Source organism: Ammospiza nelsoni, chromosome 3, assembly GCF_027579445.1.
Source record: "Ammospiza nelsoni isolate bAmmNel1 chromosome 3, bAmmNel1.pri, whole genome shotgun sequence".
NCBI lineage: Eukaryota > Metazoa > Chordata > Aves > Passeriformes > Passerellidae > Ammospiza > Ammospiza nelsoni.
This window is the reverse complement of record NC_080635.1, coordinates 22,828,782-22,847,272: the sequence shown is the minus strand read 5'-3', so window position 1 is coordinate 22,847,272 and position 18,491 is coordinate 22,828,782. Positions and strand designations below refer to the sequence as shown.

Genomic DNA, 18,491 nt, shown 5'->3' with positions numbered 1-18,491 from the left:
GGTTACTCAGATGCTTGAAGCCAGACAGTATCCAGGATCAAACAGATTGTCATCCTCAGCATCAATCTCACTGTTAACAGGCAGAAGAAAGATCTTCAGTTACAACTACCTCTGACTATGACAAAAGTAGCCCCCTCCAAATTCTCAGCAATGTAAGCTGAATGTTTTGGCAGGTGCTCATAGTTTGTAATGGACTGAGGAGCTTTAATTGCAGTTGTCTGTAGTCAGGGAAAGGCAACACAGATGAAAATTCCACAAGTGCTTCTGGGAGACAAATGTGTCTGAATGGGTGCAGGTTTTCCAGCACTACACTGAAAGACAAATCTTACTTCAAAGTTGGTTCTACATACACATCCATGTGTTGTTTGACCAAGTTACAAGATTTGTTTCCAGCCCCTCCACATTTCCTATTCAGGCAGTCTGGTTGTTTTTTAATTACTTTGTAAATTGTATTTTACAGAGAATGTTTATGAGTGCATCGTGAGAGTAAATATAAAACCATGATAATTTAATAACCTCAGGATCTGTAATTTCAAGATACAACCAGATCTTTTTAATAACTAAATGGAAAAAAAACCCCACCCTGTCACCAGTTCTTCAATAGGTATGAAACCTTAAGATGTCAAGGGCTAATTTTTTTGCTCCTATATAGATCAGTTAAGTTTCCTGTGATGTGGTGTGCTCATTAAGCTTAGCTTTATTTCAGATATTTTAAAAAATATTTCAGTGACTGCTACCTATATTTATGCCCTTAGAATTTTAAGCAGCAAATTCTTAAAGCGTAAGTATTTGCCTTTCTTCCTTTGAAAGTTCAGTCTTGCAGCCTCTGCACTGATAACACTGAGTAAATTCATTTGCAGAAGTATTAAGATGGAAGTGACCACAAAGCACCTTTACAGTAAAACATTATTTTGAACTCATTTTAAAATGCTGCAGGCACAAAGACACGTTCACCTCTGCTTGAAGAAACACACAGTTCTCAGAATAGTCCTTTTTACTGTGATTTACAATAAAAATCATTTACAACATATTCATGAAAAATAATGCCATTTGGAGTCTGGCACAGATGTTTTCCTTTATCAAAGAGGAAGCTAATGTAAAATCCTTCTTCTCCCTAAAAGACTTGGTAAAGTAAATTAACCACCTTTTTTTTAAAAAAAAGCAAGTCCCTTTAGAAAGTCTACTTCACACAACACTAATAAATCAGCATGCAGGCAAACTTATTTAAACTGGACCAGCAGTGCTTGAATTTTAAAAAAATAATAATAATCATCCCATGAGAGAGAAGTCCTTTGGATATTACCGTTCAATAAGCCTGAACTTTGCTAGCAGTGGCAGGTGGTCAGAAGAGTTCTTTTCATTGGGAAGACCATTAACAGTCCAAAGATCTTTCTCTGTTACAAGTGCCAGCCTGCCAAGAAGTTTCAGACCTCCACAAGAAGAATCCTCTGCTCCTGTTAGAAAAAACAAACCAAAAGGCAATGTTAATCAGTGTGGGCTAAGTATCACATGTTCATACAGATGTAGAAGGAGGAAAGCAGTATGGAAGCAATAATGCACAGTTGGTACTGTTCCATGCAAAATCACCAATATGACAGTTCAGAAATTCTTTCATGATTCTCAAAATAGAGTTTCAGCAGTAGAGCTCCAAGTATTCCTAAGGACACTATTTTGTGGAAGGGTAAATAAAAATAAAAAGGAAAATGCATTTATTTGTTCATTGTAACTCCCCTGAAAATGCCTCATATAATCCAGTCCATTACTTTAGACAACGGCATTGCTAAACAGAGCTGACACTTGTGAAGGTAAATATCTTTTTAGTTACTGGTCCACGTAACATTTTATTTCTGTATCCTCAAGCACACAGTTCCCCAGCAGGCAGGTCATACAGACACTTTTGCTCCTAAGGATGAAGGTATTCTAGCTTTCTATTCCCTTTCATCATAAGAAGGGATCTCCATTATCTCCTGCTACCTATTCCTGCAGCTACCTAAGGAACTAATAATTATATTCCTATAATTCCTATAACCTAAGGAACCCACTCCCACCTCCTTCCCCAGATGGAACACCACACTGCTCATGCAAGAGGGAACACAACTCAAGCCTTGCAATCACTACACACTTACGTAGAATGGTTTGGCTTGGAAGGGATCTTAGGGACCATCAAGTTCCAACCCCCTTGCCATGGGCAAAGGACACTTTCCACTAGAGCAGGTTACTCAGAGCTCCATCCAGCCTGACCTTGGACACTTCCAGGGATGGGGCAGCATTGGTCCCAGTACTGATCCCTGAGGAATGAGGAACTGACCCCTGAGGAATGCCACTTGTCTCCACCTGGATATTGAGGCATTGATGGCAGCTGTTTGTTTCCAGCTAATTCATGGAGTGGTGCAGCCACCAAATCCATCTCTCCAGCTGCTGGGCAGGACCATGTCAGCTGCCTTGCACAAGCCCAGGGAGATGTTCAGTTGTTCTACCTTTTCCACAATTACTGTAACTCTGCCACTCAAGGCCACTGTATTTGTCAGTCATGATTTGCCCATCATCAAAGAGCAATCAGCTTCTCAGCTCAGGTGGAGAAATTTCACTGAAATCCTTCCATGATGTGTAAAATTTAGATTTCCTGAGCTATGTATTCAAGTTGGACAACTACTCAGCAACCCTGCCTTTTGCTTTCAGAGTGCAGAGGTGATCCTGGGCAAGTTGAGTGCTTTCAGGACCAGTACAAACTGCAGCTGTAACTTGTGACAGAAATACTTTCTGTGTGAAAGTTCTCAGCAAATTCAGAGCTTCCTGGCTGACCCTGGTTCTGGCTTCCCAAGAGATACTTTAAAGGACTATCCAGCAACTTCTGAACTCCTCAGAAAGTTCAACAGCTTCATCCTTTGCCATCTGCCAGCTTTCCAGCCCTTCAACAACCCAGCAGCTGTTTGCTGCTTTAAAGAAAAGCTTTTTTTACTGTAAAGATTTCTTGGCAGCTCTAGAGCACATGTCCACCAGGTCTTGAGACAAATTTATCATTTATCAGCACCTGTATATCTACAAAGGAGCAGTTTGTTGCCACAGAGAACTTGGTCAGCATGCAGTGGTTAATGTCACTCAGAACACTCAGCAAAACTCAGCCCTGCAGGACTCAGGTAGATACTGAACCCTGATTACAGGAAATCCTGGCAGGTAGATTTTTTAATACCAAATATTTATATAAACATGACAGAATAAAGCATGAATATTTCAAAATAAAACCCTTTAAATGGAAAAACCCAATCTGTGAGGCTAGACCACATTTAAAATTCTTGTACAGACTTTGGCAGCTTTAAATATGGAGGCCCAGGTCATTAGAAAACTGAAAATCCAAACCATGGCTTAATTTCTAAGAGCTCATGAATAAAAACTATACTAGTTTAAAGTAGTTGGAAAATTCAAGTTTGGTTCCATTCTGTGCCCTGATGTGACAACAATCTATTTGAAAAACAACTGCAAAAAGAAAAAAGTGCTGTATCTCTGCCAGAGCAATGATGGTGCTAATGATGCAAAAAATATGTAATGATGGTGCAAAAAATACAGAAACAGGTGAATCAGGATTAAATTCTGTGCAGAGATGCATTCTGCAATCACACAGCACTCCATTAAATTACATGGCATTCAGAAGTAATCTAAATACTTCCCATATTGTGGTTTTTCAGTCAAAGCTTTTGTATTTGCCATTTTATATTAAGGTAGCATTTACTGTGCACATTATGACAAGTGAGACTTCTGCGAATCGACTCAATGAATTTTAACAATTTAGTCTTAAGTTACAAGAGATGAAGGTGGTGTTTTATGCCACATACTGAAAACAATGTTAATTTATAAAAATTAATTTATAAAAACTCTACAGCAATGGAATCCAGGTTTCTTTGCTCTAATGCAGAGTCATGAATGTGCTAGCACTGCACTGATGTTTGTTGATGGCATGACACACAGAACTCATGGGAGCATGGAAAGCAAACTGCACAGAAGCACCCACAGAGCGAGTCCCAGGGCAGTAAAGCTTGGAGAAACACTGTGATACCCATCACGAAATTCCCACAGAGGTACCGCGACTTTCTTGCACCATCTGGTGACTTTTAGCTGCAACTGCAAACCGGAGAGTGACAGCTGGGCCCGAGCCAGTGACCGTGCTCACAGCAAAGGCCTGTTACTTGGCACAAATTACTGCAAGACAAGCTGAGAAGTAAATTGCCAGGAAATGTTCGTTTATCAGTTTTAATGCACACCACAAATTGCTGTTCATTGTGTTGATCAGATGATTGGGAACACTGCTTTGCTGTAGGTCTGGCCTGCATTACTGACAGCAGTACTTCCACTGCTGCTTTCCTGTACCTCCAGCTTGTCCCCATGCTGAGACAGGAACAACAGAAATGTTCACTCAGATGAAAAGGGTGGCCCTGTGTGGCACTACAAGTCCAGCTGTGGTGAGCTTACCATGTTTCTCAGGTAACAGCTGACATTCAAAGCACTACCACAAACCTCTGAGGAACTTCACATGGATGAAATCATCACTACAGCAAACAAATATTCTTGTTTAGCATATATGAAAATGAAAAGTTGGTGTCTTTACCTGGCTGGTCAGCAGTATCATCTTTTGCTGCAGAATAGAAGATATAATCCACAGTGACAGCACTTCGGGAATGACAAGTTGTCACTTCTGGAATCCCAGTTTCAGGGAAGTAATGAGAATACACTGAAGACAATTTAAAATGGTGCCGCAATTTTGAAGACAACCTAAAGAGACATCAAAGAAAAGAAATTTTATTTTCTTCCATTACCAAGAAGGAATAAGCAATGAAGAAATACCAAATAGTTCCTGGTTACGAACAAAATGAATTATCTGGACATGCAAACTAGTGTGTCTCTCCTGCAAGCCATCCTGTAGTCTTTTGTGTGAGAGGTCCAAAACTCTGAAGGCAAAATGCAGGCAGCATTTTCAAGTAAAATGCTGATCAGAACTGGTTTAGCTGACACTTTACTTAATAGATAGCTTTGAACTCCATATACATTCTGTAAGCATTCACATGTCCTCACTCAGCAATCTCTCCCTGACACGTAGGCAGAAAGGTCCATGAAAGCAGCTCATATGAAAGCAACAAAACACAAACTCATCTAACCAGACCCTTCAGCATAAAGAGAAATTCAGATTTTTAGATGTTTTATCCTCCCCCAAGCTAGAGGTATCAAGTTCCAAGTTAGGCTATGCTTATGTCTTTCTTCCACTCAGGCTCCCATTTTCTGTCTCCCTATCGTTTGTCCGTTCCTCTTCAGTTCAGCCCATCTTGTCTCACATGTCTTTTCAATCTTGAAAGCAAAATGCAAAACTGCGCCTTTTAGCAAAAGAACTCCTGTCTCTCAGGAGTTTTGCTTCCATCATCTCTACAAATCATCAATCCCTCAGCTGGTACCTGTCTCATCCTGCATTTTAAACCTAGGCTGCAATGTGTTCTGGTTGAAACACAAGCAATAAAAAAAAGAAAAAAAAATCAGCATGTTACCTTGCCTGATTCAGAACAGAAACAAACATGCCAGTTGGTACAACGCAGGCAAGTAGTAATTTCTGGTTTTGTTACCTGACATCCCTTTTAAGATGAGGGGAAAAGCCCTGCAAGAAGCATTCAGCATGCTATGGATTTAAACCATAGCATAGGGCCTCCTGTTTGTTAAATACTTCTTCTGTCAGAAATGCCATGACATCTTTTTCATCACCAAGAGTTCTACTATGACCATCTGCAGTGATGCTAAGATCTCATTTCTGGTAAGAAATAGCTGACTTGGAGCCTACTATCCCATACATACATTTAGGGCAATTTCCTTCTTCTATGCCTTACTTTATATGCCTTTACCAGTTTAGTAAATGCAAATATATTCTTGCTTTCAAAAAGCAGTTACATTTTCCTCCTCAGCATTCTAGCCATGGCTTCCTCCTTCTGAGTGAAAGTTGCATTACCAAATCCATAATACTCCACATTTCTCAGACTCAAAGAACTTAAACACTCCCACAGAACTCATGACAAGGAAGATGTTAGGACCTTTCCAGTTCCTTTCTCTCCTTCATCCCAGTTTCACACTGTATTATAAGATTTTATACATCCATAAAACAGTGTATCAAAAAAAATAAAAAGAGACTGAAGTGCCAATACTTCAGCAGCTGGACAACACTGGCTTATTTTTTTTTCTCTCCCTCTTTTAAAAACATGGCTTCTGCAACTGGACTCAAGTTCACATGTTTCTTGTAATGTCCCTTCAGAGGACGATGTTCTGTTTATGTCAAGAAGTGATAAAAATGCCAGAAGCATTCTTTTAATGAGCAGACAGAAAGTACCCTCTAGACAGCACTGACACCTGAGCCCTGCATTCTGAAAAAATATCTGCAAGTTCCTGGAAGATCACACATTCCATTATTGCCAGTTCTAGTCTTTTGCTGTCTGATCAGCCTTTTCATGTTTAAATGTACTGTTTTTGCCAAAAGGGCAGACTGGGTGATTATGAGGTACCCACAGCTGGAATCAGATATAAGTTTGGTCTAAAACCAAAACCAACCCCCAAGTAACCAGCCAAGGGCTTCCACTTTTTTCCCCAATACATACTTTTTAGATGCTATTACAATCTCCTGAGTGTTGTCTGGTTTTTCTGTTTCCAATTTTTCTCCTGCAAAATAAAAATAAATTCCATTTATATTTAAAATAGGATATAAGTGAGACCAATGCTGAAGAGCTACAGAAAAGCTGCAGAAAAGCTACAGTAAAAAAAAATATCTTTAAGTACAGTTATTTTTTTACAGCAGACAAGATACAATTCACCCAGCAGAATTAAATTCTTCTGTTCCATTAGTAACATCCCCTCTAAAGACTCTTTTATATTATGTCCCATTCATTTAAGATTGTTTTTTCTGTCAAAGGAAAAAATAATGGATGAAAGATGTAGCCATAATCTTGCTACATCACTTGCTCTTCCCAACTGTTCCATGAAGTGCCAACACTATAATTCACAAACACTGAGGCACAATGCAGGTCCACACTCTATGTCCATGTGCTGCATTCCTTCCTCCCTCACCCAGTCACAGCACAGCTGGCTTTCAGGATGCAAACACAGGAGTTTAAACATTACACACCAATTCCTGAAGGAAAATTTCAAACTATTATCTTATAAAGTTCAAATTTGCAAAGTTTATGTGAATAAATCACTTTACACTCTAATGAGCCCACTGTTTTTCCCCCACTAAAACAGAGTGTATGATTTTCAGTACTAGCTGAATGACACTTTTAAAGGCTCACAAAAATTCATTAATTCAAAAACTGACCTGCATTTTCTTCCTTTTGTTGCTGTTTTATTTCATATACACAGTTTTGTGAAATACCTAATTTTTTGGGCCAAATTGGAATAGATAATATTCTTTGTCCCCTTGGAAACTGTTCTTGTCCAGAGACCTGAGAAAGACAACAAGTTTTTTTTTCAGAAAAAAATATTATTAAAAAAAAAAAAAAAGAAAACCCACCAAACAAACCTGAAATAAGTGAACATTTTTTGTAAAGTTTAAAGAAAAAGGCCCAGCCCCTTGGAATAATTATAATGAGTCAAATCCCTGTAAAAATAACAGCCTTTATGTACATCCACTCTGTTTATCTGTGGCAAGTTCTTTGCAGGTACCCAATTTTTCTAGATGGTTCTTGTGACACTGACACACTTCCAAGGACACTTTTAGCAGTGTGACAGCCCTGGCTCAGCATACAGAGCTACCCAGATCAGCTGCAAGATGCTGATCCTTCTGGGAGCAGGTCAAGTCAAAGGGGGGCTTGAATCAAGTCCCCACTAGCAAACAACACCCAGCAGGGCTATTGTTTTGGTCATGTTTCCTCATTTTATGTAGTTCAGTCATCCAACAGCTGCATACAAGAGCTCACAACAAGACACCTTTTATCATGAAACAGTTGAGACTCAGCATCTAATTGCAGCTTTGTTTTTACAATTAGTGCAGCCACCAAGTTTATCTGCAGTAAGAGTTATCTTCCCACAGAGCACACAGGAGGTTTTTGATTAAGTGGCTATTTTATCCTACTTAAATACTGGGACACTTAAACAGTGATAAAATCATCCAAACACAGTGATCCAATTGTTCTGTGGATTAACTAAATTTCAGGAATGATTGTTCGTAAGTTTTTTCTTTCAGAATGCTGGGAGAGGACACAATATTCCCTAAGGCACAGCTAATATATCCAAGCTTATTTAACTGCAGTAACTTTTGCTTTGCAGGCTGCTGACAGGGCACTAAGAGAGTAACTGCAATGGAAACAATCACAGCACCACCCAAATATTTCTCTTTAATCAGCATTAACCAATTTTTTGGTGAGAAATGAGAAGCACAGCCTACCTTCCCTATAGCAAGTCCTTCATAATTTAACTTTCCTTCCTTTATAAATCTGTACAAAGGAGAGCCAGGAACAGAATTGAAGTCCCCACAGATGATAATTGGGCAGAAAGAGCCATCCTTCTGAGGGGCAACACTGGCAATCTCTGCCAGGAGCATTGCAAGCTGGGTCAGTTTGATGTCCCCTCTCCTTGGGTTGTACAGCAGGTGTGTATTGGCAATACAAATGGCAGCATTGGCTTTGCAGTGAAATCTGGGCTGCAGCAGCAACACCAGTCCAACGTTGTCCCTGTCCAAGAGTGGGATATCACGGCGAAAAAATTCCACTGGGTTTGAGGAAATCAGGCTAAATTTGGAAGTTTTGAAGCAAATGGCACAGCCATCAGGTTTTCTGCCTGTCCTCATTTTATACTCACAGTGATACCCTGCAAGAAAGGCAATTAAGAACATAAAATACTATTGTATAAATAGAGATTTTAAAACAAACAAACAAACAAACAAAAAAAAATCAGGAAGATCTCATGCTGCTTTCTCACATCAGAGTCAACCCCCAGTCTGAAGTACCAAAGTCTGTGTGAAGTTCACAGAGACTTGTGCTCTTTTCTTTCTGCCCTAATCTGAGCTGAGGCAAGGCAGGACAGCAAACATGGTCCAATACCTCATGCAATGTGCAAACATCTACATACTCTAAGATACCAGTCATGTTCTTATCTCCTCATCTGGAAAAAAACATAACCAAAACAACAAAGAAACTCCCACAAGGCACATAAAAGTGGCCTTGTGCATTGAAGTTTTTTCTGGATGCTACAAGAATAGCTTAGGAGTAATACCAGTGAAGCATTACCAATCAAAAGCCTTAATCATGCTAAGTCATTAGTCAATGTCTAAAATTATTCATGGAAAAAAGGTCTCAAATGTATCTACATAATTATGAATTATCCAGTGAGCAGCAAGTGGCAAGCTTTCACCAAGGAAACAGAGACACTTATCAAATGACAGCACTGGAGTTCAAACAAGTCCATCTAGAAATAGTGATTTGCCAATTTCTTCATTTTATGCAGAGGTGATTTAAACAAGACCTTATATAGATAAGGAAAAAAATTAGATCTTGAAACAGTATCTAGTTTTTGCCATTTTTAAATGTTCTCTGCCCTGCCCAGACCATATGAATTCATGAAGTACAGCACTAAGGTGAGCTGACCTGATCTCACACCAGTGCTGGACAGGGGATTCCCATTCCCCTCTCCCAGATTCAGGCCATGTTGCTCCTGCCACCTGTTGTGGCACTTAGTGCTAACTCAGTAAGCTAACAGAAAACTAACCCAGAGAAATAAAATTAGTCTGGATAGTATTCTGCTGGACTGATGGATTTAACCAGTGAGTGCCAAAACTATCCCAGGATAAGGGGCAGGACATGCATCTGGGAGCTAGGGATGGGGAACGGAAGAGCTAAAGCAAGCTCCAGATCCTCCTCTACACTAGTTACAATCTCTCTTGCCCCCACAAGCCTGGCCTCACAATGTTTTTTCACATTTCAAGTGGATTTCAATCACTGCCATTACCCTCTTCTTTGCAAACACTCAATTCTGGGAGCTAGACTACCTCAAGCAACCAAAAAAGAAAAAAGTATCAGTCCAGGGCTGCTCCTTTACCATGTCCTCCTGGCATCAGACAAGAACAGTGCCAGGATGGAAGTGGGGCCCTGGGACTGGAAGGTGGTGCAGGGCATAAAAGATTCAGATCAGTTTAAACCACCATGGAATCAACCCTTAGCAACACATTCCTTGCATAAAATCACAAGGGATAGTGGCAGGACAGTCTATTCAGACTGACTGACAGCACTATAATGCTGTATATATTCATTAGGTATAAAAACCTCATGAATATAGACTGACCATGGGTAACATTTATTGCTAATATTTGGAAGGTTTCAAGGCAGAAAAAACATGCCCTTGAAGAGCTGCCCAACAAGAACACTGGTAAAAAGGATTAAGGTGGTTTCAAGAGAGCACTTGATGAATTCAAAAAAGAGGATACACAACATTGTTGCATATGATAGCAAAAGACTTGATTCTATAAGAGTTTTTTTGAGGAAACTCAGTTCTCAAAGGGTAACAAGTTATCCCTGCAGGGAAGAAGACAATACATTGGTCCTAAGAGTTTCATCATACCCAGGGATTCCAGACTTGACTTGATCTCTGTTCTATAGTGGTCTTCTTGGACTTCCTGTAAGCAGAGCACCTAAGGCAAAGGTTTACAGTTAAAATGTATTAGTAAGTACATCAAAATGTTACTACAGCATATCTCTGTTGGCCAGTCTGTACAGGTATTAAAAAAGCAAACTCAGAAGCATTTTGACTCCATAATCCCACAAAAGAATTCACTCTTCTATAGAAAATGCTCCCTAAGATTATGAAGAAGGCCCCAGTTCCTCCTTTTTCAGGCAGACATTTTCAGAGGTGAGATTCAATTTAATCACAACAGTAACTCGTTCCAACATTCCCAGCAGCTCAGGGGAAGGCTCAGGGAGAAGGGATGAGGAGGCAAATGGCACACTACAGGGTGGAAAATAGGCTTCCATATTATAAGAACCTGAACCAAAGCTGAAACTCAAAATATTCATTTAAGAGAGTTCACAGAATCACAGAGTACTTTGAGTTGGAATGGACCCACAAGGATCATGGAGTCCAACTCCAGCTGTGAGTTCCTGTGAGCCTTCCCCCAGCAGGCTGCAGGAACACAGATCTACAGCCACCACTGGAATAAAGGACTGAGCTCCCAAAGGGGAACAAGCTACCCCTGCTTGCTCAACTGCAGCAACACATCCCACCTGCCCAGCTGTCATCAGCTCAGTCAAGCTCTCAAGGGAGAGTCAAATCTCAAGCAACATTCCAAAATCTCTGCTTCTCTTAAGGTTACAGCTCCAACCAATGAAACAGTTAAAAATCTATGTCCTTTAGCAAGAACTTTCTCCGTGGAAAGGACACCTGCACCTACCAGGGTGTGAGAGCAGCTGCTCCTCTCAGAAAGCTACCCAAGGCATCTCGTTGTAAAGATACATGCATACAGGATGTATAAATTTATTAGGAAGAAAGGAAAAGGTTTGAAGGGACTTTCATTTCCAGATTCCTGGCTACTACTAACATAACTAACATAAATGGCACAAGGTTGTTTTTCTGTGGCTTCCCCAATAGAACTATTTTTTCAGTACTGTTTTTTGACACAAACAGGATGGATTCTATCACTGAACTTCTGCTGCTCTAAATAATGACTGAAGCAACATTTTACTGACTTGACTTCCTGATTAAGACTTAAAATAATTTATGTGTCTTTAAAAACAAACAATAAACTCTACAACCAACCAAAACCACAGAGGTGTTTTTTCAGATCCCAGCACAGAGTAGCAGAATTTGCTATTTCAGTTTATCAGTTCTTAAGAAATATCCACATGCTCATTTTCTACTCACATCTGCATCCAGGTCTTTGATTTCTTGTAGGATGTTGGGAAATCTGTATGTCCAGAATAGCAATCGCTGCCTGCAGTGCCTGTACAGGTGAGAGTTGCCTTCCAACAAAGTCTGTGAGAGAATGTTGTAGGACATGACTGTAAAATCAAATGTTGCCTCACTTCCTGTGCTGCTTTGGTCAGATCCTTTATTTTTAGCTATTTTCATTGTTTTACTCTGCTGACAATAATATTCCCAGTGTCTTTTGATGGTTCCTGTTAAGAACATATGAAGCAGAAAAAAGTTATGTTATAGACCATATGGCATCTTACTGCTCTTGGAAATCATTCTACTGACAACTATTTGTCTTTCAAATCTCTTAAATAATTCTAAAAGTTTATTAAATTAGCAGTGATTCAGACCCTCTGTTTAAGATAGATAAGCATCAGTAAAAAAAAAATAAAAATCAAACAAACCAAACCAAACAGCACAAAACCATTATATGCCCTGAATTCCATCTGCTTTGAAATTGGGGAACTGGCCTGTTCTAAGGAGATTGTTGCAACCAGACTGCACCCCCTGCTCCTGTAGAAAGGCTGTATAACTGGTGAGCCAAATCCAGTCTGTTGGGAGTCTCACACTGCCTTGTGCCACTGCCTCTTCAGCAAAGATGCTGTATGCCAGTCTGGATACACTCCTCAGGGCAGCATATGGGACCCTGTTGATCTCTGTCTGCATGACTAACAAAGGGTTAGGAATCCAGCAATCACCTCTACCACGTGAACAGTCTGTAAAACTCAGCCATAACCTGCAACAGGGCCTCGTACAGGAGTCCCAAAGCAAATAATGAACCCAATTTTCCTCAGTGAGTTGAGAAATCAAGAAATTATTAAGTTTCAGAATTACCAAGAACTTCTGAAAAGACATCCTTCACCTTTCTGCCATTTTTAATTTCATACTTAGTATTAGTAGGAAAATTCATAATAACATATCTGCCCATCACTAAGCATCCAATTACTTTTTAAGAAATGTATTTCTCCACTTAAAAGCTCACAGAGATGCTTTTCACCCTTTATATCTGACCTCATCTGAGAGCAAGCTGAGGTCCAGTTATCTGTGCTAACAACCAGTGGCAGACTGCAGCTATAGCTGTTACCATCTGTCCTATTTGGGGAGTCATTTTCATTGCTGTGCTTAGATTATTCAGGACTTTACAGTGTTTGCAATGAATTACAGCAAAGGTTTAAATTATGTTTCTGTGGTGGGAGAGAAGTCACATTGCTCCTCAGCAGGTATCTTTAATTAGCATCACCTTCCAAAGGGTGACTGGGAAGGACCACAGTGCCAACCTCACGCTCAGATAAAGCTATCTGATAAAAGGCAAGCAGGGTTAACAGAAGACTCTGCAATTAATGCACAAAGTCCCCTCCTTTGGCTCTTGAAGATGAATATGATGTTCTAAGCCTTATGGGTATTTGTGTCCAAAAATCCCTTTGGGATGCTGATAGCATCTGTTGCTCTTTTTAGTCATAATACAATTTCCAGTTTATTTTGCTAAGGAAGTGATTTATGCAAGAGGGCAACAATTTTGACTGTGTCCCCCTGTTTGTCTCACACAAGACACAACTGTAAATATACACAAGACTCAGTAAAATATTTGGATGCTATGTAGGAGATTGTATCTGTAACAAGCTAAAACAGACACTTTGAAGTTTCATGGAAGTTTGTTAGTAAGCCCAGTAGACAACTCTGCACTTCCTCCTGTATTTATCTGGATAAGCACACATGCTGCCTGCTCTGTCAGACGTGATCTGACACAAAACTTGCTACCATGCCAGTGGCAGAATACAGCTGTAAGAACAAAATCACACTGGAAGCGTGCACCATTAAAACTCAGTGCATTCATTCTCAGTTTTCTAGGTCACAGCTAACACAACTGGTCTGGAAACCAGTTCAGGTCCATGAGCTCAGGTAGAGCACAAGGAATGAAGCTACACAACTGCCAGTCCAGCTCAGCCCTACAGCAAGTCAGCCAAACCTTTTTGCTTTCCAGAGCTTCCAGGTTACCAGACATGACCTGGTGACAGAGACATGAGAGTGTAGTCTGAAGCAAGCTCAGGACTCCCCAGGTTGGGCAATCCCTCACACAACTGAGTGAACTGTGTTCCACTGCCAAGTGCAGTGAACCTAGTTCTGGTACTGTTTGACAGCACAAAATACAAGTTTGCAGACTAAACAGCATTACAAAACTGGAGCATTTTAAAGACACGTTTTCCTGAGAGGGGTGCCAAGAAAAACAATAACTCAAAAGGAGCAGGCACCACTGCTCATGTCTCTAACCTTATTTGGTGTATTCAGCATTACAAATAAACACAGCAAATAAGCAAAGAGCATCTTTTACCTTTCTTGCTGCCATGCTTTTCTTCATTCTGTGCTACAGAAAGACAACATACTTCCTTCTGATTAGACAAGTCTGTTTGTTGCTCAGGAGTTGGAGTATTATCCTGGCCACTGAGTTTTCTCTTCTTTGTCAATGGTTCTTCTCCCTCAGATTTCATACTGGGGTTGGGGAGGTGAAAGCAACAACTTTGTGTGTAGTTATCAAGATGCCAATGAGAGTTCTGAAATTGCCTCCAAGGTCCAAAAAATGGAGGGAATCTCCAGTTTGCTGAAAAATCAGCTGAAACAGGGAGTGGAAAGGAGGCCCAGGGAGGATAGTGTCCGGCCCATCTCGTACAGCTGGAAACTGGGCTGTTCAAGGCCAGGATCTGGGAGCCATTCCAGTGGGTGATCCAGTCTCTGCCCAGCCTCTGCACATGGCGGGGCAGCATGGAGTGTCTACCAAAAAAGCACAAGTGTCATTGCTAGCACACAGCTACATCTGCCTGTAGAGAGCTGTGGAGGCAAAGTCATCCTGGTCAGCACTTACAGAATACACTCTCTCTTCCACAAGTTAATGCATACAAGATATTCAAACACTTAAATACAAGGTGTTTAAACATTTGTCTAAATGATATGCAAAATGGGACTTTACAAAGTGATCTTGCATCCTTTTCCCCCCTCAGATTTACAAGTGCCATTTAGTGTCCAAACCCTATCTCTCTCAGTAACAATTTAAAATTTCTTTTCTGCCTTGTTGAATTCAAGTGTCAGATCTTTCAATCGCTCAGAGGAATGACCTTTACAAAAGGTCATTTTTGCATGCTGCATTAACTTCATCATAAGGCTATTTGTAAGGAATGAGAGGACCACTTTCCTGCAAGCTGTCAGGACTTTGTTTGGAAAGCCATTGATTTGGCTCAAATCCCAATGCCAACACAACAGGGAAATAAAGGTACTAAGTCTCAAGGCTTAGTACCTTGTACCTATCCCTAAGCTTAAGACTAAATTTGTATTCTTACTTCTTTTCCAGGAGAGCAAATCTCAGCTTAGCAACTAAAGCCATGAAAAAGGTGGGGTTTTTTCTCTTTTTTTTTCTTTAGAAGAAAGAAATCTGTCTCTCAACAAAATCACAGGAAGCTAGGCTGAGTAACAATGATGTCTCAGATTCCTCACTGTTTAAATAAGGTGTATTTTGAGCCTATAAGCAAAAGATATCAAAGCTTGGTATGTTGAAGTTGCGCTGAAGTGAGAACCTCCCAGCTGCCATTCAGCCCAGGAAATAAGCCGAAATACAGAATCACTGAATCACAGAATATGCTGAGTTGGAAGGGACGCACAAGGATCGTTGAGTCCAAGCCCTCGCCCTGCACAGGACACCCTGAGAGTCACACCATGTGCCCAAGAGCTTTGTCCAAAGGCTCCCTGAACTCCGTCAGCCTGCCTGGTGCTGTTCCCTGGGGAAGCTGCTCCAGCGCCCAGCCACCCTCCGGGTGAGGAGCCTTTCTCTAATGCCCAGCCTAAGCCTGCCCTGACACAGCTTCGGGCCATTCCCTCGGGTCCTGTCCCTGTCACCAGAGAGCACAGACCAGTGCCTGCCCCTCCTCCTCCCTTCCTAAGGAAGTTGCAGACTGCCATGAGGTCTCCCTCAGTCTCCTCCAGGCTGAAAATGACCTCGGCCGCTCCTCACACAGATTCCCCTCAAGGCCCTTCACCATCTTCGTAGCCCTCCTTTGGACACCCTCTAATCTCTAACACAACTTTCAGCAAAACTCGCTTGTCCTCAAATAACCTTTTCCGCCATAGCGCACCAGATGTAGTACGGCAGAGGCAAAAACAAAACACCCTCCCGGACATCACAGCATTACTGTGGGGCAAACAGAGGCATCACTCCTTTACAGAAAACCCCTGAAACACATGTTTTACAGAAAAACACTGAGAAACTGCTCCCTCCCAACCCCGGCGCCCCCACCCCGGCAGCAGCACGCCCCACGCCGCGCTGTGTTTACCGCGGCCCTGCTCGGCCTAATGGCGGGCATTGACCGCCAGCGCCCCCAGCCCCCGTTACCTCCCCGCTGCCGGCCCCGCGCAGCCCCGGCGCCCCCCGAAGGGGTCAGCCCAGGGCAGCGCCAGCTCCGGCCGCCGCCGCGCTCCGGCCGCCCCGCCGCCGCCTCATCCTCCGCACGGGCTGCGGCCGCCCCGCGCCCTCCCGCTCGCTCCTGGGACTTGTAGTCCAGGGGCCGGGCCCGCGGCCATGTTTAGCGCGGGCAGCGACGCCAGGCCCCGCCGCCATGCCGGCCCCGGGCAGGTGACGCCCGCCCCCAGCCCGCGCTGCCCGCCCCGCCGGGGGCCGCGCCCGCTCCGGAGCGCTGATGAACCCGCCTGGGGCTTTGGAAGCGTTTAGATGGGGGTAACACGGGGTTCGTGCATGTGAAAAACGCCAATCACTTATTTTTAAAATTTGTTAAAAGTTTAATAGCAATAAAATGGTTATAAAAATAGAAATACAATAGTATACTATAGTATTGTATATAGTAATAGTAATAATAATTTGGACAATTAGAATTAGAATTTGGCCTGTTTAAGAGATTAATTCAGAGTGTCCCTTGGGAAGCCGCCCTTAAAAATAAAGGAGTTCAGGAAGGGTGGGCTTACTTCAAGGCAGAGATCTTGAAGGCGCAGGAACAAACCATTCCTCTATCCCGAAAGATCAGTCAACGGGCCAAACGTCCAGCCTGGCTGGGTAAGGAGATCTTGGAAGAGCTTAGGAATAAAAAGAGGACGTATCAGAGTTGGAAAAAGGGTCAGGTCTCCAAGGATGTATTCAAGAGGGCTGCTAGAGTATGCAGGAAAAAAATTAGGGAGGCCAAAGCCCAGTTTGAACTCAGGATAGCGACTGCTGTCAAGGATAACAAAAAATGTTTTTATAAATATATTAATAGTAGGAAAAAAGGTAAGACCAGCCTTTGTTCCTTAATGGACACAGGTGGTAATTTAGTATTTACAGACGAGGAGAAGGCAGAAGTGTTCAATGCCTATTTTACCTCGGTTTTTAATGAGAAGATAACTTGCCCTCAAGACTCCCGTCCGTCTGGACTGGTAGATGGTTTTAGGGAACAGAATGGTCCCCACATTATCCAGGAAGAGGCAGTTATAGAACTATTGAAATGCCTGGACATTCACAAATCTATGGGACCAGACGGGATCCACCCCAGGGTGATGAGAGAGTTGGCGAGTGAGATTGCAAAGCCACTCTCTATCATTTACCAACAGTCGTGGATTACTGGTGAGATTCCAGATGACTGGAAGCTGGCCAATGTGATACCTATTCACAAAAAGGGCGCAAAGGATGATCCTGGCAATTATAGACCAGTCAGTCTGACATCTATACCTGGCAAAATAATGGAACAGTTCATATTACGTGCCATCATGCAAGACTTGCAGGATGGCCAGGGTATCAGACCTAGCCAGCACGGATTTAGGAGGGGTAGATCATGTCTAACTAACCTGATCACTTTTTATGATCAGGTAACCCGGCTAGTGGATGCAGGGAAGGCTGTAGATGTTGTTTTTCTGGATTTCAGAAAGGCCTTCGACACTGTTTCCCATAGCATACTCCTACACAAGCTAGCTGGCCGTGGTCTGGGTAGGAATACCCTTTGCTGGGTTCAAAACTGGCTGGATGGCCGGGCCCAAAGAGTGCTGGTGAATGGTGTCACATCCAGCTGGCGACCAGTCACCAGTGGTGTCCCTCAGGGTTCTGTGTTGGGACCAGTTTTGTTCAATATTTTTATTGATGATATGGATGAGGGCTTAGAGTCTTTTATTAGTAGTTTCGCTGATGATACCAAATTGGGTATGAGTGTAGATCAACTAGAGGGGTGTAGGGCTCTGCAGAGAGACTTGGAACGGCTGGACATATGGACAGAATCAAATGGGATGAACTTCAATAAGTCCAAGTGCCGTGTATTGCACTTCGGCCATAATAATCCCCTGTACCGATACAAGCTGGGGATGGAGTGGCTGGATAGTGCCCAGGTGGAAAGGGACCTGGGGGTGCTGGTTGACAGTCGATTGAATATGAGCCAGCAGTGTGCCCAGGTAGCCAAGAGGGCCAATGCCATCCTGGCCAGTATCAGAAATGGTATGGCCAGCAGGAACAGAGAGGTCATTCTTCCCCTGTACTCGGCACTGGTGAGGCCTCACTTGGAGTACTGTATCCAGTTCTGGGCCCCTCACTTTAAGAGGGACGTTGAGTTACTTGAGCG

The 18,491-nt window shown here is 42.2% G+C and overlaps 1 protein-coding gene across 1 annotated transcript; it reads right to left on the bottom strand.

Annotated features, from left to right (window-relative positions):
- Positions 1-976: 976 nt before the first annotated feature.
- On the bottom strand, positions 977-16,436 carry ANGEL2 (angel homolog 2). The gene is made up of 9 exons (XM_059468110.1): positions 16,292-16,436; positions 14,246-14,682; positions 11,866-12,119; positions 10,570-10,639; positions 8,402-8,823; positions 7,334-7,460; positions 6,621-6,681; positions 4,601-4,764; positions 977-1,454 (listed from the first exon to the last, which is right to left on the bottom strand). The coding sequence occupies exons 2-9, from the start codon at positions 14,673-14,675 to the stop codon at positions 1,300-1,302; spliced, it is 1,683 nt and encodes a 560-aa protein (XP_059324093.1). The 5' UTR covers positions 14,676-14,682; positions 16,292-16,436; the 3' UTR covers positions 977-1,299.
- Between the last annotated feature and the right edge of the window lie 2,055 nt (positions 16,437-18,491).